This window comes from Artibeus jamaicensis, unplaced genomic scaffold (genome assembly GCF_021234435.1).
Source record: "Artibeus jamaicensis isolate MK-2021 breed Jamaican fruit bat unplaced genomic scaffold, CSHL_Jam_final contig_465, whole genome shotgun sequence".
NCBI classification, from domain to species: Eukaryota; Metazoa; Chordata; class Mammalia; order Chiroptera; family Phyllostomidae; genus Artibeus; species Artibeus jamaicensis.
In genome coordinates, this window is record NW_026521843.1 from 40631930 (window position 1) to 40646296 (window position 14367).

The window sequence follows — 14367 nt, forward strand, 5'->3', positions numbered from 1 at the left end:
GTGGCATGTTGATATCATTCCTTTATTTACTTCAGGGTTTGTTTGTAAGGTGGGTAGCTCTTAGGTAGTGAAACAGTGGCATGTTGCACTCAGAAGCATGTTGAAATGATGACAAGTTGGTTGTATTGTTAACACTTCTCCCTGCAGCAGTTAAGTATTTCATGGTGGAGAGGACTGAAAAGTCTTATGGGGGTAAGTTATGCGTTGGACTGCTACTAACACTTCTAATGAAATAGACTATAATGGGTAAGTGCTTCCCCCATTCACAGTTTTCTCATTACTTTCATCTGTGAAGACTGAAGCAACATATGTAAACAAATGAAAAGTCATCACAATCAGTTTAATTAAGTGCACAGAATAGCAATCAGTCATGTCAATAAAAATAAAACAATTATTTTTACATCAAGTGTGCTTTATTTCCTCCACAGGTATTCTGTTAAATAAAGCACCATTTATATACTGCCAGGCCACAGCTAAAGAGGATTCTTTACAGAATCAAATTTCTTGTGGTTGTTCCGTATACAAGTAAACTTAATTTTGATAATAAGAACCACAGCGATTGGAGGCAATCTGCCTCTATTATAAGGTACAAAACTGGCACAGAGGACACCATATTATACACAGTAAAAATGCTGTAAGTTTAAATTACATTGTACAGGGCCAGGGTACCCTGTTCCTCCCAGACAGCCATAGTAAAGGAAAGCCACTACAGTGAACTCTTAATTACATAAAACATATCCATTATCTGATTGCCCTTTAGAAAGTATACTGAAGATGCAAATTTTTTTCATCTGGAGTTCTGCCTGACCAAGAATTAAGCCTATAAATCTATCTTGCCATTCAAGCAGAGAGCACTGGACAAACTGAAGCACAAAAACAGAAATAAGCAAAACTTATACAAACAGCATTGGGGGGCGGGGTCAGCCTTAAAAGTAGACATGCGACACCTCATGTCAAGAAGCAGCCTGGTTTCCTTTGCCAGATATCCTTGTGACCACGTGGATCGTGGACTCGATGGTTCTACACAGCGTATCTAAAATGTCATGCTGCTGCATGTGACTGAAGAGTCCTCTGGAATGGCCACAACTGAGGGATACAGCAGCCTCAGGGTCCTGGGAGGGCAAAGCTTGACCATCACAGCTTCTCAAGTCAGCTAAATCAGACAGAACGGCAGAGATAGAAGTAGAAGGGAACTCGGATTCTTCCTCAGCTAAGTTAGAATCCTTGGAACAGTGGAGGTCTTTAAATTCTTTACAATCTTCAAATCTACTGCTGCTGGACTGTTCTTCTGCATGCTGTGACCTGATATTTGACATGTCTTCTGAAAACGAAGATGGAACTTCCATTCGGTATTCTTTAACAGAACTATTTTCAGGGGAAGGAAGATCTTGCTCAGTTCCTGGATCAATAATTGAGGAGTCTCTCGTCTCATTGTCTGAAGTGCTAGTCGGGGTGAGGACCTCCCTGGTTTCTGTCTTCATGTCGCTGATGCAGCTGTCTACAGTGTGCTCCTCGTCACTGCTTACTCGCCTTCTTTTCACAGGAGTCGCCCCTTCATCGTCTGTGAAGACATCAAACACTTCTGTGAAAGGAGTCACTAAGCTCACACTGAGGGATAGTTTTTATGGAAAATTTCTCCTTTAGCATTTATTATATTTCAGAGGCCCAAGTGAACACAAAGCCTACTGTACAGTTATACCAAATGCATTCCCTTCTCCCACCCTGAAGGTAATAGGGGCCCATAAAGCTAACCTTTAGTTTTTCTTTCTTTGGCTTCTTGCTCTTGGAGTGAATTTCTCTGCTGCAGACAAGTCCTGCATTTACTCAAAAGCTCTTGCAGAGTTGGAATGAGAGCTGGGTTTAATTGTTTGGGAGTATGTACCGACAAGAGCAAAGCAAGTGCCCTTAGGTCCTGCAAAAACCCACATGTGAACATTTCAAATTCTGTAGCCACATCTGACACACTTTGTTTACAGTTCAATGCACATATTTAAGTCCTCACTTGGGGATATGTTTATTGATTTTAGAGAGAAACAGGAGGTGGGGTGGGAGGGAGAGAGAAACATTGATTAATTGCCTCCTGTGCGTGCCCAACTGGGGATAGAACCTGTAACCTAAGTATGTGCCCTGACTAGTATCAAACCAGCAACCTTTTGGTGTACAGGACAACACTCCAACCAACTAAACCACCCAGCCAGGCCTTAATGATTTGTGTGTTTTGAGAGAGAAAAACATCAACTTGTTTCACTTATTTATGCATTCATTGTTTGCTTATATGTGCTCTGACTGGGTATTGAACCCACAAACCTGGTGTATGGGGACAGCACTAACCAACTAAGCTACCTGGCCAGGGTTTCTCTGGCTTTTTACAAGAATGCTGAGACTAGAAAGCCAATGTTATACTGTATCTTAACTGGTTCTAAGTCACTAATACCATTATTTTATGTACCACACCATTAAAATAAGTCAGACTGAAGACTCAAATAGTGTTTTCTGAAAATGGGAATGAGAGTGGGGAGAATCAATAGAATTCATGTAGGAACTTAGAAAACAAACCCTTAATAACACATAAGAAATTTAGGCCTTATTAATCTAGAAATCAGTTTCTTAAATATGCTAATTTTGGGTAGCTGGGGAAAAGAGGCCTTCCCCACTCCTCTCTGTAATCTGTGCTGGCACCTGAGCCTCGTTGTACCGTAAGGCTGCTGCTGCACACATGCCAGCACACATCTCCAGGTCCCACTGCTCTATGGTATGGCTATCCTAGGGGTCCATACAGGGCAACTTACTAATTCCCCAGTTTTAACTGGCTTTATGATAGATCATTAATCTGATTGTTTAGTTATTCATGAACTATAGGCAATAACATCACAAGTAATTGTTTTGAAAAAGGTAAACAAATAGAGATAAAGGAAATGTCTTTTAATGGTCCTACTGCCATTAATGACATTAGCTCATGGCTTCTAACTCAATAGAAAGTGTGTGCTATATACACAAAAGGCATAGTGAGCAAATTTTTCAATGGTGAAAGATTTATACGATCTGAAGAGAAAACAGTATAATGTGAGTACATTTAAAAAAATCTGATTAGTTTCTTCATCATATTTGACTTTTACAGTTTGAACAGTAAGTTAAAACTATGAAATAAAATCATACTAAACCCAATTTAGAGTTAGTTCAAGGGAAGTCTGAAGTATATGACTACTCCCTTCCATAGTTCTTACCCCGTTTAATGAAGCACTTGCTTTGGACATTTCAATTCGATTGGTAAAATCAGATTGCAGGTTCTGATACTGATTTATCAAGTTTGTAATAAGGGTGCTGATCAAATTGGCACAGTTTGCTTCAGAAAACACTTGACCCTGAACCTGAAAAAAAGAGATAAAGAAAAAAAATCTCCACAAGACTAACACAATGAAAACACAACCATTAACTAACTGGAGGTAATATACTGAGTTTTCAAAGAACAACATACCTTTAGAAGAAAATGAGTCATGAATGTGTAGACAATGTTGTTGTTTAGGAAAGTTCTTTCATCCATTAGGATACATTTAATATATTCTGCAAAAACAGGATCTTCACACAAAAGCTTGATGCAGTTTTTTGACAGAGCAGACTAAAGTGGGGAGAAGTAGTTCTGGTGAGTAAGCACCAAAATCGCTGAAAACCTTAAACACACTGCTTACGATATACCTCTGGAGTCTGTAAGTCCTATCAGAAAAGCTACTTTTATCTCAGTCTACTGAACTTTCCAGTCACAGAAACCATCACCCCAATCAATAAAATAATAACTGGGACTGCATGAGTGAGTGTTACAGGGGGAGACTTAGAAAAGGTCTAAATGGCAAAACTGAATAATCATTTTCTCTTTAAAAATGCATCTTTAGTATCTACAATTAAGATACTGGACAAACAATGTTTTTAGGGAACTAATTAATGGATTAATAGGTAACCAAGGCACATGTAGATAAATTTTTAAGAATTCTCTAAATTGAGTTACAACTTTTACTGTATGATCTCATTAGCAGTAATTTGTTAAAATCTTTTCCCCTCATAATAGTGCAAAGGTAAACAGCAAACTTCCTAACTGTCTCACACAGAGAATTAGTGGGTCCAATATGTTGAAATTTTACTAAAATTTGGTTTTCCTGTTTTCAAATGGTCATGGCTCTTAAACACAAGTAGTATGTCTTTAAATAGATGTTCCCTAGATTACTTATATGAGCTTTAATAACAGCTCATTTACATGCAAGACAAAACAGACTATTTGAAAATTAGGACATTTAGATAATATGTATGTTATGTACTTAAATGTTTTATTACAGTAAGCAACTGTGTAAGTAAAATGCTCAAGATCACCCAAGAAATTAGCAGTTGAGTAGGACCAGGGCCCAAGTCTTCAGACTGTTGGTATCAGGAAAATATGCTTTATTCTACTCTGCCTATTGCCTATGTTTCTTGCACAGAATGCCTGGCAGGGGCTTTGGAAACCTTAGTTGGGTCGGTATGGTTTTGTTTTAAGGGAAGTTGGCGGAGTGGATGGTGAATTCTGTGGGGAAAAGCTAAATAAAGGGAGTAGAAGAGTGCAGAGCCATCAGGAAGCAGTGAGTGGTGGCAGTGTACAGGAATACTCCTCGCCCTCTAAAATAAAGCAACCACCCAAATCAAGAAGAAAAGATCAGCAACAGAGAGCGGGAAAGCAGAGATCTGTTTCAATTTACTGAATAGGCCACTAAGCTCAAAAATCAACCAGCAAGTCATATTCTAAATGTCTACTAAATATTAAGTCATGTGATCAATGTATCTAGCCTTTCAAAGATTCCTACTACAGAAAACGACATTTCTTCAGGAAACAGATGACTCAGATAAAGTCTCTACATTTGGGAAGCTCACAGTGTGGGACAAGGAGACAGAAACAACAGTACCAAGTGACACATCCACTAGGATAATACACAGATCACTAATGCCTGGGCAGGAGGCTGGACCAGCCTCAGAGTCAGTCAGATACTACAATGTGGGTAAAGGTCTACGGCTAAGGAAGATTAGTAAACTCATCTCTTTGGAAATGAGCAGATGCAATCAGGCAGGAAAACAATAGTTTTCTCAGGGTCTAAAAGAATGGGGATCCTTTATATCTGATCTAAGGAATGAGCCCAACCTTAGGACCAATCTAGTTTCTCCCCTCTCTCTGCCATTCTCCCTCCACAACTTAACAAGCATTATTTGGGTGCTCGCTTTATTTTAAAGGGGTTGGCTCTTAGATACCTAAGGTAGATAGGGGTACAGTGTTTCCTGTTCTTAAAACTGTTGAGAACAAGTGCATCAGACTTGAAAAACTACCCTGAGGCAACAGATAAACAAGAGGCAAAATGACTGCTGAAATAGTTTCTGCTACAGCTTTTGGAATGGTGGAGGGAAGTAAGAGACAGATGGGGGAAGGACAGGGGGAGCAAGATGTAGCCTATGTCTTCTTCCCCTAAGATCTCCATCCTGGATTTTTACAACTGTCAATACTGAAGTATAAATGAGGAATTCAATTACGAACAGCTTATTTGAAACGTACTGTGATACAAATCTGCCAAAGTAAAAGACTTGAAAGGGCAACTAGATGCCCAATGCTTAACAGCAATTTCCATCAATCATATTTTACCTACCAAAATTCTAAAATATCCCCAGTATCCAGCTGATTTTCAACCAATTGTTCCTAAAATTACTGACCACATGAGTCAGATGAGATTAAAGACTAAGTCATCTAAAACTCATTTTCTTTACCTGAGTCTGGCATAGCTCAGTCCAAAGTTTGGGGAACAGTGCAAGATGAAGTGGCAAACCTTCATAGGCAACTAGGATACCTAATATTTGAAAAGAAATCAGAATAGGTTATATATTACACTACTGAGGTATTACACTGTAGGTACAATATAATAGCTATTTCTAGTTGTAACTATGCATATTTTCTACATACGTTAGAAATATGTAAAATACTGAAAGGGAAGAATTCATTCCAATGTTTTAACCAGTTAAATAATTTAGAATGCAGTATACTTTGCATTTATTTATATCCTACACCTCATTCCCAGAAGGATCTGAGGCAACTTAAAACAAATTATGCTTTTTGAGTGCTGGAACTTTATTTGGAACAATTTCATAAAGGTTACTGCCAACTGGTTCCAAAGCTTTCTTTGATTAAGAGATTTTTCATCATGCAAGAGCTAGACTGCAAGGTGTGTATGTGTGTGGTGGAGGGATGTTGGAGGAGAGTGTGCGCATGCATGCGCTTTCATATGGAGAATTAGAGAACATGTTATTTCCCCTTCTATCGTATCTTTTAAAGAGGGGAGAATTATCTTCATGGTAGATTTACGTCAACACTGCTCTGAGTCTAACAGCTTCTAGCCCTTTCCTCAGGATCTTTTGGGTAGAGCACACTTAGTTGTATATCAGCGTCCTATCTGGAATCTGTATTGTTTTAAACTTTCCTCTTTTTCACTGTTCCAGATGTCAAGTACGTTTTTAAGAAATTTGTTCCCCTACCTGCTGCCCTCCTACCTCTCAAAGCACAGAAACTGTAATACTACAGTCATAAGTCAATTTCCCATCCTCCACATTCCCACCCCCCGGGGGAAAGTATAACCGTGGAGAAGGAGAAACACAATAAAAGCTATCCCGTCCATTAAAAGAAATTATGAAAAATCAGACCTGTAGTCAACAAACTTTTCTGTAAAGGGTTCAAACAGTAAATGTTTTAGTACTGGTGGCCTTTTGATCTGTTACAACTACTCAACTCTGCTGAGGAAGTGTGAAAGCAGTCAAAGACCACACTAAATGAATGTGAGTGGGGGTAGCTGTCTTTCAATAAAACTTTAAGAATAGTGAAATTTAAATCTCATGTGGTTTTCATGTGTTATACAATATTTGGAGTTTACCTAAAAAGTAAAAGCTTGCAGGTAGCTCACTGGTTATACAAAAACAAGCAGCATTCAGGCTCCTGTTTGCCAACGTATGATTAGTCCAAGGATTTGAGGGAATTTTAAGATGGAAGTCAGATCAGTCACCCAGTTTAGCCATCCAAGTATATGCCTAGACTCTCTTTTGTGGGTAAGCCTATCTGTTTTCCTGTCCAGATTAATCCCTTTGAAAAGATCCAAGTTAGCTTCATCCTCTTTCTCCTTCCCCCAATATACATAAAGAAACAATAGAGTGTCCTCGAAACTGTTGGTAACTGCATAATTACCCACAGAAGTAGAACGGGGCTAGCAAACTGGCCGACAGCCTGTTTTTGTATGGCCATGTGAGCTAACATAAACGTTTAAAGAATTGTTAAAAAACAAAACAAAAACAGCCAAACAAAGAATATGTGACAGAGACCATATATGGACTGAAAATCTGAAATATTTAATAGCCAACCCTTTCAGGAAGTTTGCCAATCCCTGAACCAAGTTTGGCTGCCCTCATATGGAAAGCAAACTGTGTAACTTGATTTATGTTTCTCTGGTCTTTATTCTTTTTTCTGCAAATATTCCTCAAAGTGAAACAATTTTTATTTCTATTTTCTGTAACTACCAAAAAGCCAGCATTACCACAATAAACAAAAAATCCCACGGAGGTTTTCTATAATCTAGATCATTCTCAAGTGATATTCTGATACAAGTTATCTTTGTAAGTGAAGAAGAAAATAAACAAGTATCTACTGTATCTACTGTGCTAGGTATGTCAGATAACCAGTTACTTTTCTCGTTAATTTGGGAAGTATGATCCTCATTTTTGCCCCCCTTTTTGGATGAGGAAATTATGCTCAGATGGATTATGTAACCTGCTCAGGTTCATCCCAAAAGCCAGTGAACTATACACTTGTGTCTACCTCAGATTTAACCGACTCTAAACCATCAGTTCAATGTAATAGTTATGTACTTTTGTAATACAGTAAGATCCATACATACTTATTAATATAAAAATTATTTTTCCCGGACCATATGTTATACCACACTCTGGTAAACACACCTACAGTGAGCTAAAGACACCTCTTTCATAGTCCTACCTATTCCCTCTGAGCAGCACCTCCTTTGGAAGGAAGGCCATCCCTTCAGAGCAACAGTTTCCATTTCTTTCTAGCATTTTCACAGAACACTGAGGATCAGGTACATCTTGGCTCTGTGACTCAGGGTTGAGGTCAATACCATCCTACTCCACACACTCCTGCTCCAATACCTTCTGGGAGTCTCACTGGGCGGAAAGCACAGGGAGATGCAATCACCAGAGTCCTCAGGGACATATCCAAGCCTTCTATCAGTGAAATGGGATGGGCAGGCCTAAAACCTACTGGCTTCTGTACCACTTATCTTTCTTCTTCCCCACTCATGAAGGACCTAATATACAACAATAAAAAATTGCTGCAAATGTATCTATCTTTCCCTCATAAGTAACATCTTATACTACAGAAGCTGCTGGATATATTATTAAAAGAAAAAAATCTTTTAAAAACTGCTTTTGTAGGTGAAACTGTAGTTCAGATAGCTGCCAAGAGGATAAAATATTTCATATGTGTAGTAACTAGCTAGGGTTTCTCCCATCTGAATTGAGCTATGAGTCTCTGTCTAGTTTTCTTCAGGAGCATTTATCATATTCAATCATTATCCACAGGAAGTGACAGCTTTAGCCTATGGATCAAAGGCCACAACTAAGGCTCCAGTGTGAGATTGAATCATCATCTTAGCCCACAACTATCACATACTTGATGCCTCTAATCCCTCTTGTTCTGATAGCATACCTACTAAGTAACCTACTGTTGTCTATTTAGCTTCCCATATAGGTTACTAGAAAAAAAAAATCTGCTGGTCCTACCATAGAATATTCACACACTTGTGCTATTTCTTTCTCTATGTAAATTAGCAAATTGGTATAACAGGTAGAATTATAAATATGTCTATTAAATATAATTACCATGTATTAGTCTAGGGTAAAGGGATTTGTCTTTGATGGACTAATAACAGCTGGCTTCTTATCTACACTAAATGACTGGTCCTGCTCTGAAGTATATTCATCTTAAGAAACCCTTCCGGAAACAGCTAACTAGTTGTTTCTCCAATCAGTCCCACCCTGACATTACAAAAAGGTAACGCATGAATCAGGGCTATAGTTTTTATAATTTGAAATTTTATTATGTTAACTTTTACCAACTATATGAATTTTTTTAATTCTAGAGATTTGAAGATTGTAGATTTTCTAAGTACATCATAATGTTACTTGCAAGAAAAAAAATATTTTTAAAAGATCGATTTCTTTTTACTTTAGTTATTAATGCAAGCTCTCTAAAACAGTATTAAATAGTACTGGTGAGAGATTCTAGTTTTGTCTATGAAAATGACTTAATAGAAAACCAATGCATGATCATTACAAATAATGATCTAGAAAATAAAGACACCCCATAATTTTATTTTATACAATTAGAGTTTAATCCTCTATAATTTTTCCATATACTGAGTGATTTTGTCCCTTTAAAAAATGTAGTCATATTGTCTTTTCCAATTTTTTTCATGCAATCCACAGTCCTGTCTTTATATCTTAATGGCTAGATAAACTTTGGTTTACTTAACTAAGCTTCCATTAACAGGCACTGGGTTGTTTCCAATTTTTACCTAATCCAAACCAAGTGGACATAAAACACCCTATATATATTATTATACATGCTTTGAGCAGAGAGGGCAGACTTCTAGTAATGCTGGATGGAAGGGTATGAACAATCTAAGTATATCAATGCCAAACTGCCTCCCCAAACTGACTCATTATAGTATAAGACCTCCTTTCCCCAATCATTCATATTACCTAAACTTTGACACACAGTTGAAAAAAATTGTTACATACTTGCTTTATTCAGGAAGGTTGGGCAATTTCTTGTATGGTTACCAAACATGTACTCTCTGTGTATGTGTGCACATGAGTGCTGACTGTTCGCCATCTTTGCTTATTTTATATTATTTTCCATTGTACTGAATCCTAAAAACTCTGTTATTTGGCAATACTAGCCATTTATCTGTTAATAATGCAAATATTTTTCCCATTAGTTGTTTGTGTTTTCATTCAAATTATGGCATTTTTAAATATATTTTCAATTTTTATATAGACAAAATTTTCAATTTCTGGGTTTTGTTTCCTGCTTAATATGGTCTTTCAAATCTCAAGGTGATATCCACATAATCCTATGTTTTTCCTCTATTTCCATTATTTTGCTTTCCACAGTTAAATTAGTAATCCTCCTGGAATTTATTTTAGTCTAAGGAATGAAGCAGATATTAAAGGCTCTCCCCTTCCTCCCCAGACAGCTAACCGATTACCTCCACACCACCCATTCACCACTGATCTGCCATGTCCTTTTATATCCTTACACTTATTGGGGGCTCTTTTTCCACTGTTCTATGTATTTCTGTATCTGCATCATATCTTTTTAATCACTATAGTTTACTTTTACATAAGAAATGGATGAAAATAAATGTGTATTTATTGTTTTTATGCATAAAAAATAAAAGGATAAACAGTGAGTAAAAGTGGTAGGGGCAGGTCTGGGATATGATGATACGTATCTTTTTAATATTGTTTGAACTGTGAACTTCATATATATTTAAAATAAAACAAAAAAATGACTATCCCTTTATTAAATATTTTAGAAATCAATAGTGCCATTCTTCCTATCCTTTTTCAGAACTTTTCTAGCTAAACTCTGCTATTTTAAAGTATCAAAACACTGTGGTTTCAGACACTGTTATTTCACATGGCAGTCAGTTTTGTCCACCCTCCCTGAATTCTCCTCCCACTTCTGACTCCCCTAACTCCACACCTGATGTCCTCACTTGAAAAGTACTTCCACCCTCCCTTTGTTTACTGTTTAGTACTTGCTACTGTATCCCCTGTAATTCTAATCTAGGATTATTACATTATTCCTTTCTATCCCCTAATGACTTAAAATCTACTCAGTTACCATATAAGAATTCCTATAAGAATTCCATATAAGAATTCCTACAAAGACTTTTCTTCAAAACTGGAAATGGCTCACAATTCGGTGTCAGTCTTGAGACAATCCCATCTACAGTCAGTCACAATATTCTGGCCCTTGGACCATCTAACCTCAAGACTTAAATAATTAAGAACATAACCAATTTAAACTTACCCTTTCCTCTCCTTGTTGCCAAATATAATCTTCTCAAGAAATTATATAAATTAAAACTCTCTGCTTCCCATTACAGTCATTAATGAGGGCTTTGCTCTTGGCTCAAGCCCTTTCCTAGAGGTCTCTGCCTGGAAATAAACACTTTAGCTGGAAGGAGTTAACTTCAAAATACTGAGACTTAAGTTTTCCACTTATAAAAAACATAAGGAAAACAATGTTTTTAGGTCTTTAGCTTATTTTGTATCCATTTTTATGCATTAACTAAGATATATCTATGAAAAATTTTTGTCCTGCTCAATTTGTGAAGGTTTTGGTCTCTATCTAGAGCTGTGCTATTCAATATAGGAGCCACTAGCCACATCTGGCTCTTTAAATTTAAGTAAAATTAATTAAAATAAAACTTCAGTTCCTTAGTCACACTGCAAGTTCTCAACACTCACACATGGCTAGTGGCTATCATATTACAGATGACGACACAGTTGGAGAATGTTTCTATCCTCGCAGAAAGTTCTAGAGAAGAGTGTGCATCTAGAGAGCTCACCACCAGGAGGCAGCATCAACAGTGCTTCACGGTTATAAGAGTGATGAGAGCATAAAATGTTATGAGAGCTGATGTAGCATACGTGGATGGTTAAGTGTGTTGCTCTTTTTCTCAGTCCTCCTTCTTCCCTCCATGTTTAACTTCCCTGAAACTGTATTTGTATTGATAAGGAAGACAGTTCCAAACAGGGCTGAACATTCGTATTTGGTCAGAACTGTTCAAGTAGCTAAAATAGCTCCTCACATAATTTTTGGTGTAAATCATATGAACACAATTACCAAGAACTTTTCTTAAGATAAACATCTTTTTATTAGTGCACCTCCTTATTTGGAAGCAAGGCTGAATTACTAGAACTCCTGGTTATTCTCTCACATCTGGCCACTGCTAGGTTTTAGCTTTTTACCAAGTGCCACAACCCAACCATGCAATCATTAAATGGTCAATCTGAGCATACCCTCACCCCTCCCACCACCTATGTTGGCACTTCAGTGGTGTGTGTGTGTATCTCCAGCTAATGGTAACAGGTGGAAGGAACAACCTTTCAAATCTGAGATGCTCTAATCACTTACCAATCAGATGGTTTTTCTGAAGAGGAATTATCCCTGAGAGCTATTACCACTTTCTTCTTCTTGGATAATGAAACCTAAGGTATGTTCACATCTTTTGCCCTACCTATAATGGATCAAAACCTTTTGCACAGGAAGGAAGAGGTGATTGAGAAGGAGAACAAGGGGATTCCTAGAGGGTGTGGTAATATCCTACTTCTTCACCTGGGTGTTAATTCCATGAGTATTTTATTTCCCATGGTCTGAAATAAAACTACAGAACACTGGAGAGGATCTTGGACCATCCCTACAGAAGTTAAGACACACAGAGCCTGGGAACTCTGGAGGTCCTAAGATAGGGTACATCTGGGGGGGGGGGGCTACATGTCTTCCAACAACTTATCATCTAAACAAAAAGTCATTCAAAGGGAGCATTCTCTAACAGCTCTCATGTACATGCTTGGAGAGACCATATTACTTATTAACTATTTTGAGTTTTCTTCCCCATTCATAATTTACTGATGGTTTTGTTTTCTACTTCTCACATATTCCTTTGCAAATTTCCCTACTTACTCACCTCTCTATTTTAAAACACTTACCTCCTAATTTACTCATATATGCACCTCTGCTTCACCCTAGCAAGCCTACTCAGCTTGCTCTTGGTGTTACCAGATCCAAAGCACAGCTGGCACTATAGATCTCAACCTCAAGATCAGGGGTGGGGAAGTCCATCTAAGCCTGTCTCCCTAATCAGAGCAGTTTCTGGGTTTTTTTTTTTTGTTTTTAAATTCTTCTGAGCAGATGGAGGAGGACTTGGGCTTCTAGGTACAAAAACTGATCAGCCCTACTCCACACTCTCTTATAGGCCAGCTGAAACTCTGGGCAGAACTTATTCAATGGAAACCAGTAAGTTGGTGTTTTCTTAATAAAAATAAAAATGTTCCCAAGATTAATATTTTTAAACATTCACTTTAAAAAATAAAAAAGGATTGTCTCATTTTTTTCTCCCCTTCCTAAATGACTAGGGGCTTAAAATAATTCAGTGGAATTTACTGCTCATCTTTTATACTTACTCAGCTTAACTAATGTTTCAGTAAATTTTTCACAGTTGATTGCAACTCGGCATAATAGATGGATGAATTGATGATAAGAAAAGAAGTAGTCTAGCAGCATACGATCATAAACGTCATCTTTGCCCTGAAGGTTAAAGATGATAAAATGGTTGCACTTTAATTGTATAATAAATTAAAGAGCATATTTTGTGTAAATGTAATAAATTTAACTAAAATGCTGATTAAATATTTAAATTCTATAAGAACCTAGTTTTAATTTCCAAGTTTCTAGTAATGTTATTAAAATCTTAATTGTCACAAGTTTATTTTCAGTGTGCAAATGCTGTCAATTAAAATTACCCATTATGTCTATATACTTTAATAAAAAAATTACTGTAAGAGTTTAAAATGTGACACTTTATTTAGCTATACAGACATATAATAAAAATAAATAAATTAAATCTAACTTTTGAAATAGATTCCAAATTATTTCTGTAATGGTTACTACAGGGTTAATTATTTTAATAGTTTATCTTCTAAGAACTTAAGTATATTTAAGATACAAAGATAGTGGGCAAGGGAGAGTGTGAATGAAGTGGGGGTAAAGAAAGATAAAGGGGGGAAAATTGTTTTAAAAATGTTGAAACTAAAATAAATTATTCTGTACCCTTTCTCTATAATTTAGAATTAGTATTATTTTAGAATAAGCATCAGAGGACAAAAATCAGACTCCAAATGATGATAAATCTATCAATTGTGACATAAAGCTTAGGTCAAAGGACTATAATTAAAGGGCAGTAAAAGAAGTCATTGATTATATGGACAAATTTAAACAATAGTAAGTACCTAACTTGACTTTTCAGGTTTAGATGTATGACCCAGTTATAATTTAGCCTAGTAACAAATACTAATAAGGTTTACTATTAGGGTATTTTTTTTTTTGAGGGAAAAAACTTACTACTTGTGCTTACTGCTGATTTTTCAAACATTAAACCAACATTTCAGAGCACCAAAAAGTCCAAATGAGTCTAATCTTTTTAGGATCCACAAAATGATCAAAAATGGTCA

At 36.8% G+C, this 14367-nt stretch overlaps 1 protein-coding gene across 3 annotated transcripts in view; it reads right to left on the reverse strand.

Moving 5' to 3' along the window:
• Positions 1 to 8: 8 nt before the first annotated feature.
• The window catches only part of USP34 (ubiquitin specific peptidase 34), a 246758-nt gene continuing 232399 nt past the window's right edge, over positions 9 to 14367 (reverse strand). For 2 of the 3 annotated variants that reach the window (XM_053666842.1, XM_053666841.1), the window contains 6 exons: positions 13321 to 13444; positions 5773 to 5852; positions 3476 to 3616; positions 3225 to 3368; positions 1753 to 1912; positions 9 to 1561 (listed from right to left, as the gene is read on the reverse strand). In XM_053666842.1, the coding sequence (XP_053522817.1) occupies positions 954 to 1561; positions 1753 to 1912; positions 3225 to 3368; positions 3476 to 3616; positions 5773 to 5852; positions 13321 to 13444 (1257 nt within the window). In that variant the 3' untranslated portion in view covers positions 9 to 953. The remainder of the gene's footprint in view (positions 1562 to 1752; positions 1913 to 3224; positions 3369 to 3475; positions 3617 to 5772; positions 5853 to 13320; positions 13445 to 14367) is intronic. The other variant, XM_053666843.1, reaches the window with a different exon arrangement.